The sequence below is a fragment of the Styela clava genome, chromosome 3 (assembly GCF_964204865.1).
Source record: "Styela clava chromosome 3, kaStyClav1.hap1.2, whole genome shotgun sequence".
NCBI lineage: Eukaryota > Metazoa > Chordata > Ascidiacea > Stolidobranchia > Styelidae > Styela > Styela clava.
Genome location: NC_135252.1, coordinates 4,530,091 through 4,548,057, shown reverse-complemented (window position 1 = coordinate 4,548,057; position 17,967 = coordinate 4,530,091). Strand labels below are relative to the sequence as shown.

The 17,967-nt window shown below is 31.7% G+C and overlaps 1 protein-coding gene across 8 annotated transcripts in view; it reads left to right on the top strand.

Moving 5' to 3' along the window:
* The window catches only part of LOC120343571 (anoctamin-4-like), a 36,643-nt gene that overhangs the window by 3,696 nt on the left and 14,980 nt on the right, over window positions 1-17,967 (top strand). For 2 of the 8 annotated variants that reach the window (XM_039412794.2, XM_039412792.2), the window contains 12 exons: window positions 13,013-13,189; window positions 13,619-13,750; window positions 13,990-14,117; window positions 14,413-14,467; window positions 14,908-15,061; window positions 15,430-15,517; window positions 16,103-16,237; window positions 16,385-16,542; window positions 16,928-17,010; window positions 17,437-17,574; window positions 17,679-17,843; window positions 17,922-17,958. In XM_039412794.2, the coding sequence (XP_039268728.2) occupies window positions 13,679-13,750; window positions 13,990-14,117; window positions 14,413-14,467; window positions 14,908-15,061; window positions 15,430-15,517; window positions 16,103-16,237; window positions 16,385-16,542; window positions 16,928-17,010; window positions 17,437-17,574; window positions 17,679-17,843; window positions 17,922-17,958 (1,213 nt within the window). In that variant the 5' untranslated portion in view covers window positions 13,013-13,189; window positions 13,619-13,678. The other 6 variants (XM_039412788.2, XM_039412791.2, XM_039412786.2 and 3 more) reach the window with 6 other exon arrangements.

Here is a 17,967-nt window from a genome sequence, read left to right as displayed (position 1 = left end):
AATTAAAGTTTTGAATTATTTTACCCATGACTGCTATTGGAACACACTGTTAAACATTTTATGCAAATTTATTCTGAAACTTGCTGTGATTCGCATGGGAAAATGTTCAATGCTTAAAAATAATTATATTTGTGAGTCTTTTATTCATAAATTTATAATTTAATTAGCAGTTTGACCTTGTATTACATGCGTATCTTTCTAAGCGATTTTACATAATCATATATATAAAGCCAACTTGATTCAATCAATTGTATGGATAATATAAGTTTAAAAGATATGGAGAAAGCTATGATTAGTATTACCCTAGAAACTATCAGTAACATTACTCAAAAGTAGACAAGATGGTGTAGTAAGATAATAGTTTTCATCACTCAGAACATAGTGATATGGTTTGGGGTCGTATGCCCTTTGAGTTATTATTTTTAGACATTTTCGCCCTGAGGGCATGAGGATCATTACCATCAACTTGTATATGCATGATACAACCTTTGATACAACTTGGTTAATGTTACTTTTGTTCTAATCTAAGTAGAATATGTTTGTATTAGAATATTTCTGCAAGTAGGCCAAAGAATTAAATTATTTGATGAGTTAAAGTCTTTATAAGGATTGGTGAAGATCAGATTTTTAGCATAACTTTGCACTTTGCCATTCTCAGAGGTGAAAATTGAAATTCATATTACTTCAATGTGACAGCAGGAAATAGATCATTATTCATAATTGATTAATCTTATCTGTTTATTTGCTGAGGTGTGTTTGTTTCAGAAACATTTTAATAACATACAGTCATTTCAAATTAGATTCAAGAAGTAATCAGATGAATATATCATATATATCAATGGTGTTTTTACTTATTTACTATAGTTTCACTTTGTAGCTTGATTTTTCATCCTCTCATCTGTCATTTGCACTATTTCCTATTTGCACCTAGATTGATTTCAGTTTCCTGCAGTTATATGCTTTCAATTGCTATGCTTTTCCCATATGTCTTGGTTTTCTTTTCCCGTATGTCTTTTTAAGTTGCATCAAAGTTTAAATCTTGTAATATCCAATAATTTCTCGGTTAAATTTTTTGACGAGAACAATTAAAAATGCTGGATGATAGCTCGACAGAAGAAGAACAAGAAGAAATTCTTTATTTGGTTAAACCAGACCAACCAAAAAGATATTATGATGAGGTAAAGTAGTTTTATTTGCTTGATTCTAATGTGTAAGGTGCTTCGTCCGAATACTTGACTGGATGGTAACAGTTGAAATCATTTTTCTGACATTTATATCAGTGAAGCAACACTCCTCAAGCATTGATGACCTGCTGTATTTAGATAAAAGCTATAAGTCATCTATATTATATTCATGATTGTGGGCACTTTGTTGTTTATTGTTTATTTTCAGCTCATATTTACCATATTAATAAAAGGATTTGCCAGTAAGATTTTGGATAGCCAAAATATGTGGATTGTATATAACAATAATTTATCACTCAAGTGTGGGCAATTCGTCATTGTCAGCTCACACTAATTTCGTATAAAGCCAAAGTGACAGAGAAAAACTTGCTATGTATTTATTTGGCAGATAAAAATACAATTAATTATTAAGTCCACTTGAAAAGAAGTGTATCAATAGAAGCATGGGTATACTTATGGTAATCACGTTAACATATTTAGTCCCAACCAGTGTTAACTCTAAGCAAATTATGAGTGCGAAAGTGCTTCGCAGTCGAAAAAAAAAGTGCGAAAGTGCTTTTGCCGATTTTCACAAGTTATGTGCCCTAGCCTTTCATATAACCCATTTAAAACGGCATAGATACTCGAAAAAGCGCTCCTCCGGTTAATATTATGAATTAAAGAGAAGCCTTTTCGTTAACCGAGTTCCCTTTAAGAGAATTCATGTTTAATTAAAACAAGCGAATTCATCGGCAACGAAATAACATCTGCTAACACCTGCCGCGGACAAAACTTTCATGCAATGTATCACGGTGTCAGTTGCTTACTCGCCTAAACAGCAAAGACTTTCACATTTGTTACTCCTTCCATCTAACAGACACGAGGCAGGCTGGAAACCATATTAGTTACAGGGTGGATCGTTTGTACAAATCCCGTGCAAAATAATCCCCCAAATATAAATAGCCTAATTAGGGTTAGGTGCGCTGGAAATTCAACTTTTCGATTTATCCCTAAACCTTATCTGATAATTATTAATTTTGAACCACTTTGAAAGTCGCCACCCGCTGTTTTAAAAGATAGGTTAACCTACGTTCCCTCCGAAATATTACGCAGGATACTCCTCTGTTTTAGGAGATAGGTTGACCTACTTTCCTTTCAAACTTTTTTCTCCGAAATATTACACAAGATCACTTTGAAAATCCTCCCGTTTCGTGAGCTAGCATGACCTAATTCCTCATTTACATTTATATTATACTATTTCAGAGCTTACCCAAAGACAAGTAATTTTTAAATGTCGACATGCCTTGGTTTGCGTGCGAGTTAGTTTAAATCGGGCAGAAAACATCATATATTGGCAAAATGTTCAGTAATGTCATGTACTTTCAACATTCATAAATAGCACTCTTTGTAATGCTGCTGACCTAGTATCAAATATTCGCATCACAACGCCACTTGCGAGGTTTCCATATATTTCAATTACACTAATAGGAACGATGACACCAAAGAGTTTTCTTTTGCGAAGGTACACTAAATATAAGGAGGGTGATTCTTGAGAAAAACATGAATAAAAAAAATAAACGAATGATATGATAGTGGATCCCAAATAATTTTGACAGTGTCTCGAAATACCAATCCATTTGATAAATAATTTTTATTCGACCACATGAACGCTGATATTCTGAAAATTAATGTTGAAAGAGAATTACGCATTCTCAGATATCGGACATCCAGTCGCGATATTCAATCGTTCATATGCACAAATCTCACATTAATAGTAATTGCTACCCAAGTTTGTAAAATTTAGAAACCAACAAACAGAAAATAACTTATCCTAAAACACAATTAAAATTCAGTCGGCAATAAATTCATCGCCAAGACGATGCCATACAAAACAAAAGAGATTTGGTCGCGAGAGTTACGTGAGATGCTGCCGTTGATTTTTAAGCAGAATGAAAAATAATTTATAATTAATAAACGGGAGTTACGACGCCCTTTACACATCGTGTGTATTAAACTTCCCTGGTAAGTACTTTGGTAAGTACTAATATTATTGTACTTATACACCTGTTGGGAGTATTTCGGACAATTTCGAATTTAAAATAAATGAAAACCCGACATATAATAAAGACGCAAAAGTAAAATGAACATTTATTGAAAAAGTTATTATTTAAGAAAGACAACATGATCGTACAATTTCGCCAAAACCTCGATGTTCGCAAGTGAGATGATAAATAAATACTTCCCTGTATTCGATCAATTAACTTTAGCGTATCGTTGTTCTGCCAACAAACAAACAGCCGGGTGCAAAATATTTCAGTCCTGTGATATGCTCACAAATATTCTCGATATTAATATCATACCCTCGCGTATGTACTTTCTATTAGCTCTTTAGTGATCCCTTCCATCCTTGGCCAAGTCATGTTTCGAATATGTGAACATTTTATTCGTCCATACATGGCCGGCGGGATGTTAAAATTGTAAACAAGAGAGAGGTAAAATCAATCGCGAATTTCGTTATGACGGCTCGTTTACGAATTGTTGCGCCTGTTATCGTCGAAAATGATTACATTTGTTGTATTTTGAGGCATTTAAGCAGAAATAATTAGGGCATGACATCATCAAAATCGTCAAGTGAGATCTTGAAATTGCAAATTCCGTAAATAAAATTGTGAATTATTCGGTAACGAATTCAGCTTTAATGACCGTCGGGGTATTGTTTTGTTGAAAATTATTATTAATGTGAGAGCGCCAAAAACATACAGTCCATACCGATGCGACTGCAATTTATATGGTCGCAATTGGTGTGGTGCGTTTATTGATAGTGTAAAAAAGAATTTAACGAATATCAATTATAACCAAGCCTGTCAGCGTGTTTATTTTCTGTGGGCAGGAATCGTAAAATACCATCTTGAGACAAATTCACTTCTATCATAAAATCTTAATCGTAATATATCGTATAATAAAATCGTAAAAAACCGCCCCCACACTCGTCCAAACGTGTGTCGAGCTTGAACGACAGGAACAGATTCATCGACGACCTTAATTAGGGAAAATATGTATTTTATTGGGAATGCAAAATAAATGTAACAAAACGCATTTTTTGTGATATAACTTTGTATTTTCGGAAACGGGTTGCCGTGAAAGGAAAAATTTGATCTAAATTAATCGCAAAAATGTTTTATTTTAAATGTAACAAAACACATTTTGCGATATAACCTTGTATTTTCGAAAACGGGTGTCCTGAAAAGTAAAATATGATCTAAATTAATCGCAAAAATGTTTTATTTTAAATGTAACAAAACACATTTTTCGAGATACAACTGTATTTTCGGATACCGGGTGTCATGAAGAGTAAAATATGATCTGAATTAACGGTAAATAATGTTTCATTCAAAATGTATCATAACGCTTTTTTGCGATATAACTTTGTATTTTCGAAAACGGGGCGTCACGAAAATTAATAATCTAATGTTTTATCTATAGTCTAACTAACGTCTGGAACACATCATTTTCGGGGAGAACTCTAGCCCGCGAAACGTCATTTAATTTAAAATAAAGAATGTTTCACGCATTTCAAAACGGAAAATCATCAGTAAGTGGACAGGGATTCAACCCTCCGGATTCAGTATTCTATATCCCCGTGTCAGAACTTTCTGAAGAATAGAACAAAGAACCCGTCAAACCGCCGCGGAAGAATGGGAGTATTTTTTGCACTAATACTTAGGGCATGACAATATCAAAATCGTCAAGAAACTGGTGAATTTGCAAATTCCATAAATAAAATTGTGAATTGCTCGGTAACATTTTAGCTATATTTATCGCCGGGGTATTGTTTTGTTGAAAACACGTTGAAACTTGAGGGAATTAGTTACAATTAGCGCCTGACCTCTATTAGGCACTCGAGCACTCGAAAAAAAAAGCACTCGAGCCCAATCTTTTTAGCATTAAGTCGCATACGTAAAATATCCTGTAAATAAAGTGCTGTTCATTAACGCCATCTCGTCTTATGACCACGCAGAAATGCCTTTATTGCCGAATTATTCAATCACTATTTTAAATCAACATTCAGGATTGGCACAATTTCAGGTTTGCGAAGTTTATCACCATAGAAATACATGACAAAGTTAATTAACGTCTTAATAAATATCTGCATCACGGTATGGACAATAATATTACCATTCCCATAAAATTGGGACGGTAAATTTACAAATCTTGATAGGTAGTATTAAAGCCAACGCAAATGTTAATTTGAGTCCTCAATGTCTTCAACAGCTGTTGCCGATGTGAACGAACGGGTAAACCCGAAATATAAAACTTTGATGACCGCCGACCCACAAGAATTCATATTTGTAAAAAGGAGAGGGCGGGAATATAGATTACCCAAAACCTGGATATCACCGCCAAAACGATCGGTGACAAGAACAATTAGCCATTATAACGGAATTAACCAGTAAAAAGGCTTTATTGCCGATTTTTTAATGTTTCCACCACGTTTATTCGGTACTCCTTAAAAATATTCGATTCAAAAAAATATTGAATTTTGCCCACCTGTCCTCGCATATCAATGAGGAATAGTTGTGTAAATATCGCAAAATTCCGGAAAATGCCACGTCCTTTCAACATTGTGATTACAATAAAATGGCACTTAATGGTATTTTGTGAATTTGGTGATTTTGCAAATCTGTGACATGCTGCTAAAAGTTTCGTCTGATTTGAAAATCGTGCAGTTTGGTCACAATTCATCCAAAGTGACTATAACACGTTACTAACACTTTTATAGTCATTTTGAATTCATCGATATCATTGATAGTCACATGACCTTCAAAGAAACGCACTGCCTAGTATTCCAACATCTGGTTTCAAACACCCGGGAGCGTTTTTTGCGGGAGAAGCGGAATCGGTGTGCTTGTATAATAATCATATTATAAACAAGAATTTTGCCGTTAATGCAAAAGCTTTATCTCCTTTGTCTGCATCTCATAGGTTAGAATTCCGATAAATATCGTTATGATATGCAGAATTGAGTTACAAAAGTACTAGTATGTTACTTATTTGTCAACTTAATACTCGAAAATATTTGTTAACTTTGAATTTTTATTCCATTCAAAATCGGAAAAAAGTGCTTTTTCTCTTCAAAATCGGAAAAAAGTGCTATTTCGCAGTCCCTAAAAAAAGTTGCGAAAGTGTTTCGCAATTTTCGCAAAAAAGTGCGCTAATAGTGAACACTGGTCCCAACCATAACAATTCTCACTGTGCACTGACTGAGATAGCCTTGTCAACTCCAGTTGCCAATATATTATATACAAAACAAATATTAATTGGTTGGTGTGAAACTCATCAACACCTTATCTGTGAAGTTGAATTTCATATAATCAAGTTTACTGGTTGACATTCTTGAGTATTTGATACAACTAATGTTTAGATGAGATTTCTCATAATACAGTTATCGAATATGTACGACACCTAATGTATCTTGAATTTCAAGCCATACTAATTTTTGCCCATCTTTGTTCGTTTATTTTTATATTGCTGTTATACACCAATATGAACGCCTTTGTGGTTGCAGCGGGTAATCATATAGACTTTGGTGATTTCATTTATATTACAACTCGCAATAGTAGTTGATAGATTGCGTCTTAGATTGAATGTTCAGCATTCCCTTGTGGTTTATAAATAATTGCTTTTGTTCCAACGAGAGATGAGGTAACCATCATGAATTTATCAATCTGCCACACTTAAACAGTAAATAATTCTAAAAATTCAAGATACTTTGTGAAATGTTCGCGTTAGAGAATTAAACAAAATAAAATTTATTCAGGCACATATAAAACTATTTCATTGTGGGTAATAAATAATAGGCTGCTTTAGTAAGCTCACAAATTTGTAAGATATTGATTTAGTTTCCCATAACATGCCATAACAATGAGCAACATAGGTATCGTGTATGCTCTCTGAAATTTCAGTTAAACGTGCTATAAAATTCTATTGATATACTTAATCAATACTTGCTCTGCATATGACTAATTATGTTGCTTAAATTTCTTCAACATCGATTGTAATATGATCACATTATTAATAATGTCAGTGAGAATAATAGGTGTGGCAGTGTTGTCTATTTTTATGTGAATCATTTGCTGTGATCATTACTGATAAAGGTATTTTAGTTAAAATTTGTGGATGACAAAAAATAATTTTGAGAGATAAATTTTTAAAACATATATTCTATTGTTTTGAGAATGTTAATGGTCAATTTGTAGAGGATGGCATTATATGGCAGAAGTTCGGACTCTGAATTATTTTTAGTCCAAGTTGAAAATGTATCTCTCAATTGCATATGTGAAAAAACTCACCAAAATATGATAAGGTTGTAGTCCTAACATGTATTTCTTAATATGTGGTTCATTTTATTAGGCTATATGCTTTTTAATTCAACTTATTGGTTTTCACTTTGCTTAAGATTTTTGTAATGAGGTTTTTGTTGTCTGACTATACTGTTGCTTGTCGCTTCTAAAAAACTTCAATACACATTAATCTACACCTCAACCGTGCCAATAAAAAATCAATATTCAAAATGTTAAAATGAATCTAATATGTGTCATTGCACTGATGGTATAATGCATGCACATTGTTATATAAAAAGAAAATAAAAAATATTGCAATGTAGAGGTTGTGGGACATTATTCATTTAAAGAAGAAGACATATTTCTGATAAAAGCTGAGATTTAGCGTAGTATCTCCGATTGATCTGATAAATTATTAATGAACCGTATATGATGACATTACTGATTTTGTACCCCTTCAAATTTTTGCCTAATGATGACACTGTTTCTCATGATGCTATAAAAATAGCAGCATTTTGTATAATGTGAATGGCGAATACGAACAGCGTAGAATATTTTGAAATGGATGATTTACAAAAAGATCATTTACCCTACGAAGAGGTGAGTGGTGTCAATATCTTTATATTTTACATCTTATTTTTTAAATATCTTGCAATTCTGGTTTTATATTATTCAAGTGTTAGGCGCTGTATGAATTACCGCACTTAATTGAACTTGTGCATTCTAATTGAATTATTGATATTATTTTCATATTCAATTCACCAAATATAATTTCCTTAATAAGTAGCACAAGTATCATTAAATTTGATATCTTGGCGTCATGTTAAGGTATCTTCCTATTGCTCATGTTATAAATAAGGCCGGAAACAAATGATAGGTATAGTTCCTATACATTTCCTGTTATATTTAACGTTTATATACTTTCACTACCTCAATTCATTTAATCATAAGTTGATGCATATAAGAGTGTAGAAATATGCATGCTTATATTTTGCCATTTTTTGACTTGTGGGAATTATCATTGTAATGAAATGTCTCCTCTGAAACTAGAAAGTTTAACAAAAGTTGATTATCTTACATTGAAGAATGAGTATATTCCCTATCTGGAGGTATGTATGTCTAACGACTTGAATAAATATATAAAGATTACAGAAATTGATTAAAGTAGTTGCAGAGTTAGACAAATGGTTTAGGAATGAGTGAATTACTAATTTATTGAGAAAATAGTATGTTTATTATATTATAATAAAGTTATCACGTTTTTTCAAAGAAATTATTCGACAGAAAAAGTATTTAAAGTTATATGTCTGTGTAGAAGTTTAACACAACTCTCTATACCGTGGCTCATATGTCATTGTACTTTGGTTATATTTTGTTGTCAATATCTAGTATAGTTGATAATGGCCCATTGGATTTTGTCATCAATGGTAGTATTGTATGTAATAAGTTGTAAGCATAATTTAGAATATCTTGATTTGCCGAAAACAACTTATTGTAATCTTAGTGAATGGAAGTCAAAGGTCTATTGGCTCAACTCAATATTCTACATATGATGCGAATATTATGGTAGCCACATTATATGACCACTAACACAAACACCTTACCTTAGGGACGTTATGGGCATGCAGTAGGTATATGATGCAGACAATATTGATTAGGATCGTAGCATACAGTTTTGTGAGAAATGAAATGATTTATTTATTTAGGCAGTAACTATTACAAACTATTACGAAAATGAATTACTCTGATTAGAACTATTGATAAATGCTGTAAAATCATATTGAAATTTGCCTTTATGGATTATTTTTATATGTATGAAGTATATTATCTTTACAATTTATATCGTGATATTAAACTTCTTTCCGCTGTGAAAAAAATACAGAATTCAAGCCTCATGTTTTTCAATTTTAGAGAATTACATATTTTTCTTAATATGGCAAATACCATATTTTACTACTTTCAAATATTTATATTGCGTCCTTCTATATTTGCTAACCCCTCTCCTTCTGTATGGCTGACTAAGTATTGTTTATACAGAGAGTTAGTTTCTCACATCCACTGTTCCCCTAATATGTTCAACGGCAATGTCCTAAGACTGTCTGTTACTATTTGTCTTCAATTATTGATGAAAAGAGGTGCATGCTTACTCTGCAAATATAGTCTGTCTGCTGTACTTCATGAATGAATAATGCATAAACAGATACGGTAGTTGTGGCCTATTGAACACATCAGTTTGAAGAAGGTGTCAGTTTTACTTCCTAGGATTGGACTGTGACAACGTAGATAAGATAGTTAGTTGACAGTGATCAAGGTAAAGACTCATGTACTATCTATAACATTTTATCATGTCCATATTGTAAATTTATATAAATCATATACAGGTTTTTCAGTCAAAAATCATTATTGTTCACAGGGAACCAGATCCGGCTGTTAGTATTCTTTTACCTTGTTCCAATATTTGAAGAGTATTATGTATGTTAAGTGCACTTGAGATCGTATTGAACATTGTGTGATAGTAATAGAACCTTTAGACGTCAACTGTATATGATGAAAAATGTAAGGAAGTTAGGTCCTTGCTAGAGGAAAGTTTTATTGGGAATTATGATTGAATGGCAGTTCTTGATGAAAGTTTTCTTATTTCTAAAATTTCTAAATGAGTCAGTATTGTTAATAAATATGTTATGCATGTGCGAGTATTGTCAAAATGGATATAATATAGCAGTGTAAGCATAAATTTATAAATTATATGTTTGTGAGCAGGGACAGGTATTTAACTTTGTCTGCAGTACGCCAGTCCACTTCTTCTTTTCTCAAGTACGTATCCGCTTGAACATTTTAAATACACAGCGCAAAAATGTTGTAACAAAATGAAATATTATGCCAGAATTTTGAATTATGGTAAATTCCCAAATCAATGAAATGAGTACTAGTGATAGTTTTTCGACATTTATACTTATCATGATGAACATGATTTTATTAACAATAATTTGAAGTCATTAATCTATTTTGAAGGTTGTTATTAGTGTAAGTGAAGTTCAATGAAAAAATCTGTTTTAAAAGTATGGGGGTTTATAAGATACAGGTGATTTTTTATTTGAAAATCCTCATTATTTAATATTAAATTCAATGCATTTCAGTATTTGTGTATGTGCCATGGCTAATATGCTGATATCAACATTCAAACTCCTGCTCATTTTCATTTATTCTCAAAGTAACAATAGTAATATCGTTTTGCATCATGTAGCAGAAAAAGTATTTTGTCAATGCACGGTTTGAAACAATATGTTTATTCAATGGTGTCATGACATATAGAAAATTTTTGAACTATTTAAACTCTAGAGTCATGCTCAGTATATAGCAGAAAGCAGTGAAGTAAATTGAAACAAAGCAAATGGCAAATGCTTATTTTGATATGGATTTATTATTTGTATTATAAGATAAGAGTGGAATAAACTGCCTATTGTGGGTCAAATTAATTTATCAAAATCAAACTTTTAAAACATGTAAGATTATACTTAATCTGAAACAGTGGTCAATGTAATGGTTTTCTAATTTGCGTAGTAAACCTTTTCGATAAGATATGTCAATATAAGAATGGTACATTAACTGAATTTGGTATTTACAAGCCAGTTAGATTTAACTTATAATTTCAAAAAAAAAATGAGTGATTATTTTCTCGCTTTCCTTCTCTCTTCCCTTCCACTTATAAAACTTGTATTTTATGCAATAAAATTTTCTTTGGCTCAACTGTGTATATTTATTTATGATAGTGCGGTATTATGTGTGAAATTGGAGCTGTTCTAACACATAGGTAGTGAGGAATATCATGACATTAACACCAGTGAAGTACTATTGCCTTGATGAATAACAAGTGATTTTATATGTATTAAAATATGAGAAGTAGCAGTAGAGATAAATAGTGCTTAGATAACTACTATATAATATTTGTTACTAACAGATTATAGATATAGGTGAGTGTATGAAGAATGAGGAGATAGAATGAGTATAGATGTTGGATTTTCTGACAATAACAATTGTACAATTGAGCTTAACTTACTCAACGAGTCACAAAAAGAATTTTGTTCCAAGGTTAAGAATTTTACATCTTTGAAATTTTATTAATTTTAATGTATCACTTGAAACATGCTCTCTTAGATCATTTTTGTACTCATTTCATTTCACAATGGCTTGGTTTCTTAGCTTGTTTCGTTCACACAAAGTTGGGACCAAATTATATTCTCCTGAGGTATATGGTGTGTGTTTGAAATCGCATGGAGATGTTTATGTGTAAATTCATTGTGTTTTCTAAATTAACTGTTTTATTGTCTATTGAAACTAAAATATATTCATTGCATGTCATTGTTCTAAATGGCATATTGCCAGTGTACAGTTTTAGATGCCATCTAGTTTTTCTTCCCCATTCAAATGTCATTTATGCTTTATCTTGTTAATTTGCAATAAGCTGTCATTCACTTTCTCAATCAGTAAGTAAGGAATCTTAATCAGTAGGTTGGTCAAAGTCAAATATTTGGATTTTCTGATACCCCATCTTTGACTTTCAACATATTTTACAAAATGATTGTCTTAGATTAGATGTTTATATTATTCATATTTCAGGAGAAATTACACTCCAATATTCAAAAAATCCACAGATTTGTTTACTATGTTGAATATTTCTTATTCATATATTTTTGTAAGGGTTCATTAGCACTTGTTATTACTGATATTTAGGGCTGGGAATTTCAGGGAAAACACTTTAACCGTTAACCGGGTAAAATTAACCGGTTAACTGATGCGTGACGTTTGACGTAATAATTTATAATTTCAGCTTGTTACGTCACAATGCTTATAAAGCAATTTCGCGTGTTCTTATCCCCGGTATCGCTTATTAAAATTATTTATGAATTGAGATAGTTTCATGATTGCTCTGCTGTAATAGATAGGCAGCGTGGTTCGGGCGTGTGGAAGTATTTTAGAAAACCTGATTCCGTTGTTAAACGTCATTTATGTGACAAATTATCAGTGTTCGATGTGCAAATTTTACTTCGAGATATATATCATATAAATAAAAACGGCATTAACTGCGCACTTGTGGTATGACATCGAATATCCGATTTTGCAATGAAATCGTGAACAATATATTTCGAAATCGACCGAAAACTGATTCTGAATTCATCATAGTCAAATTTCCATAATCAGTAATCTTGGTACTTTCATTATTTTTCACATTTATTGAGTCCTTGCCCATACAGTTAGTAATATTCTTTTGAATTAAATGTCACATGAGATAAATTTGTAATAACGTAATCATATTCGAAGAAATTGTACGGTATGAAGATGATTTGTACCTGAGATGTCAGTTAACGGTTAAAATAAATTGTAACCGTTAATCATCTGAAATCGGTTAACCGGTTAACCATTCCCAGCCCTACTGATATTACTTAATTAGTTGAATTTCCATTTTCTACATTTGGATTGGTAATATTCATTTTTACCTTTATGCATTAGGAACCAGTATACCTCCGTGATGGAAGAAGAAGAGTCGACTATGTACTTGCCTATGATAATTCGGAACATGAATATGATGGGTACCGTGCTGCATTTGAGAAACAATTACGTGATCAAGGACTGGAGCTGGAATATGAATCTACAGGGGACCAAACTTCATCATCTGAAGATAAATCAGTAAGAGTAGAACATTTTGATAATTGTTTTCTCAATAGGCCTACTTGATTTGTTAATTAATTTTTATAAATTGTGTTGTACACTTAGATTAAATTATGAAAGTTTTTGAGACATCATTCGCTTATAAACCTATTGTTTTTATCAAACTGAAATATTATGATTGTTTCAAATCCAGTAGCTTTCCTTGCGCTGTCACAAAATTGACTGAAGCACTGAAAGCGAGGGTCACTCTGAATCTCACTTCCCCTGCAGGTGACATATGTTGCAATGTATATTTCCAATGTGTAGGACTGCTTAGTTGTTCAGATTAATGTTTTAAATCAATGTTTAAAATGATAGTTGTATGAGAAAATTACTGAACACACCTGCCTGCTTAATTTTTTCAAAGAAATATTTGTATAATACCCCATTTTTATATTTTGTTTTCAGGAGCATGTTTCCTTCATAAAGCTGCATGCTCCTTGGGAAGTGTTATGTAAATTTGCAGAGATGACAAGAATGCCAAAACCGATTGCACATAATGATCTGATAACAAATTCATCTGATATGGATTGGTCTGCTGTAAGTAAAGTGTTAGTTTTTTTGAACAGAAAGACGTTACTCATCAAATTTCCTGTTCTTTTTCTATGTTTGGAACATACTCATCATTCGAATATTTGAGTTGACATCCAATCTAAAGTTTATGTCTGAAAAATTCAAATTTTATTTTTAAATTCTTAATCATAAATATGCTACCGATACGTATATAAAATATTATCACAACTTATAGATATAAATCATTTGTTTCTACATTTATACAGCCATTTAAAAGTTGTTGGAGAAAAGTTGCAGCTCTACCAAGACCAAGAAAATATGGTTATAAATATAGTGACCATAGTAATGATGAAGCATTTTTCACCGCACCATTTGATATGGCAAGACTTGAAAAGTAAAATCATCATTTTATATTTATTTTTTGAATATTAATTAAATATCAAGCATACTGTGTGATCTGGTACCAAATAAAAATAAATAAATACAATGTATCATAATTTATTATGTATTAGACAAAATTAGAATTGCAAATTCTATTTTTGCAAGAATACTGGAAAGATTTAAAATTGAAGTACATCGAATGCATGCATATTACATACAGAAATAATATTTTATTATTAGGTAATACTTATACAATTATTTAAATTGTTGTTAAACTGCTGAACCAATTATGCACTGCTTGCACTTAGATTCATGATCAGAGACAAAGAAACCTTCTTCACAACTGCAGAGAGACAGAGAATTGTAAGATAAGTGTATATTTCATTATTTGTCTTCAATTGTTGTGACACAGTTAAACTATAGTTGTATTTGATAATCTTCAAAGACATCCTGTCATTTTTAAAGATTATTGCCACAGAATTGTTCATGTTTGTGTTTGTAACTGAAATAAATATGTACTGGAATGTTGAGGCATTGTCTACGCTGGCTATTTTGTCAATGTCAATATTAAAGCAAAAAGTTATTTATCCAGCTCAAAATATATTTTGATATCAAGAGATTTGATTTATCAATCCTCTGTGTAAATATTGAAAGTATAGTATTTCAGAAAAATAAAAAATAAAATTGAATAAAAATAAGGGTATCAATATATTTTAGAATTAAACCCTCACCTATTTTATCTGGTATAGTTTTTTCGTGCAATTAACAACTGACAATTAACATTTCCTGTTATTTTTGTGTAGGTACTCAACATATTGAATAGATCAAGATATGGGGACACTGAACTTGAAGTTGGAATAAATCGACTGATTGATAAAGGATGTTACATGAGTTATTTTCCTTTACATGAAGGAGACTGGAGACCTGAGCATCTCAATAAGACAAATGTCAGAAGTGGTAGGAAAGGGAATATTTTGTTACAATGCTCATAACATTTATAACATTAAATAGAACATAAAATTACAGTGCTTTTCTAACTTTGTTGGCAAAATAAACCCTGATTAGTGAAAAAAACAATTGGTTCCAACCCTAGCACTTTGCTTATGGCCTAAAAAATTGGACTTTAACATTTACCGTCATTCCACATCTTAATATCTCTATGATGCAAGTTATTGTATGATCAAAGCCATGTTTTGGAAGATTATATAAAAGTGCCTTATGAAGATAGTCTCCAAATCATACTGAAAAGGAAAATTAATAAAAAAAAGGTGACATTTCGTCCACTCAATATTGGTGATATGACATAAGTTCGCTTTTTCTGACAGGTATTTCTTTGAATAAGAGACAGACATTATACTGGTTATGGGCAAGACCAGGAATGTGGCATGCAACACAACCTTTAGAATTAATCAGGTACATCATTATAAATTTCTCTTTGTTAATTAATAGTCTGTGAGACAAGAGTGCTCAGGTACCATATGGAGATACTCAGTTATTTTAATATTTTCCAATATTTACAAAAAAGATTACCATAAGTGGAAAACTTCAATTTTTGATGAAATATAATTGGAGTCTAATTTTAGTACCGTATATCTAATTAGATATCACCAAACTCGTATTTCATGGATGTAAAGTGCCCAGGTTGCTATAAGATTACGACAGTATTTAGTCACGCACAAACAGTCATGCTGTGCGTTGGATATTCAACTGTTTTATGCCAACCAACTGGTGGAGGGGCGAGGCTTACAGAAGGTTGCTCCTTCCAAAGGAAACAACACTAGAAGTTTTTGTCAGAAATCATCATCATCTTTTAGTATATCTAATTTTAATAAGAGTATCGAAGCAGACAAAAATACTAAATTAGTGGCGCATTTTGAAATTTCCATAAGTGAAATTAGCAGGATGAGTCTTTTGTATATTAATTCTATATAAAGGTACATATAAAAAAAATCTTAAAATGAAAAACTGTTTCATCTAAATATTTTATCATCTTTTCAGGCAATACTTTGGTGAAAAAATTGGAATGTATTTTGCATGGCTTGGTTTTTATACACTAATGTTAATTCCTGTCGCTATTATTGGAATATTAGCTTGTATTTATGGACTTGTATTGATAAAATCCGACATTACAAGGTAAGCACTGATGCTTCAATTACTTTCATTTATAATTATCATAGAGAAATCATAGAATGATTCTATTCTAAATAATTTGTTTCTTAAGATATTTGGCTGTTTTGCATGAATCTTAACATGACTATTGGTTTGTATTTCCTATTCTAGTATAGAGATTTGCTCTTCCAATCGCATAATGTGTCCTCGATGCGATGATGACGGCTGTCCATTCTGGAAGTTGAGTGATTCTTGTCTCTATACAAAAATTACAAGAGTTTTTGACAATGAACTTACATTCTTCTTTGCTTTCATCATGTCTCTGTGGGGTAAGAAATGAAATTTCAGTCATTCTATTCCAAACACATATAGAATTTGATTAGAAATTTCAGTTGTGATTTTCAATTCCTTATATATTGTCAGTGGGTCATTTATAACATCATTCATAGCACAAATTTAATTTTAATAAAGAACTTACCGTAACTTGTGTTTATGGGTCAATATGATAAATGTACTATTAACCATAATTATCTGTAGCAATGAATATGTTTTCACTGTGTGTGTTGTAGAGATGACTCTTGGAACGAAACTATTGCTGATAGTGATCCATTTTAATAGCACTGTTTTCAGAGTCAAAATTTGCTTTCGAGGTAATTGTCTTCAAAATTGTTGCATTGAATACTGATTTAATGACATACTACTTACATTTAACAGCAACATTCTTCCTTGAATTTTGGAAGCGAAAACGAGCTAACCTTGTGTATAAATGGGATTTAGAAAACTTCGAAGAGGAGGAGGTATGTGGCCTATTTTTCAATCTAGTTTTTACCAAAAATTGTTGATAATCGATCCGAATAGATGATGGATGAAGAATAGTAGTTCGAGATTGTATAAAATTAACAGATGAACTAATAATAATCTTTTTCGTTCAAGATGGATTTTCACCACTGGTCCTCTAATGATTTTACTTGATTGTAAAGTTTCCAAATCTGCAAAGCTGTTTTTTTTAATTGAATTTTGAAACTATTTCAAGCACAATATAATACTACAAGCATAATATCTGTACACATTTTTGCATACCAGTTTTTCTCAGTATTTATTCTTAATTGTGAATTGCTGTAATTAGTGTGCTTATTTCCGATACACGAGATAATTTTAATTTTGCTGCTCTCTGAATTCGAATAATGCTAGGTGCATTCTATATCTATGTGAAATTATTTCAGGAACAAATTCGGCCTGAATATGAGGGAATTTGTAAAAGAAAGAAAGTCAACCCAGTAACTGGAAAAGCTGAGCCATACCTTCCTGCTTATTTACGAGCTCCTAGATTAGTTGGATCATGTTCTGCATTTTTTGTTCTGGTGAGGTTTAGAATGACAATTTTTGCTTTTTGAACGTATTAAGTAATGGATTGTTTTATGGGAAATAAAGTATAAGAATTATACTTCAGATTCATATTTTTCAGCTCACTCTTGTTCTTGGTGCGGTATTTGGTGTCGTTGTTTATCGCATCATCGTTGGTGCCATCTTGCCTCAGCAATCATCCGGAGTTGTGAAAAAAAATTCAAGTCTGATAACTTCAATCTCTGCTACATGCATCAACTTTGTTATCATTACACTTCTGAATTTTGTGAGTCAACATTTGGATTATGTTTCATTAGTTTGCCATGGACATATATATTTAATGTGAAACTTTTTCTGATTTTAGGTTTATGAAAAAATCGCAGAATATTTGACGAATATGGGTAAGTAGG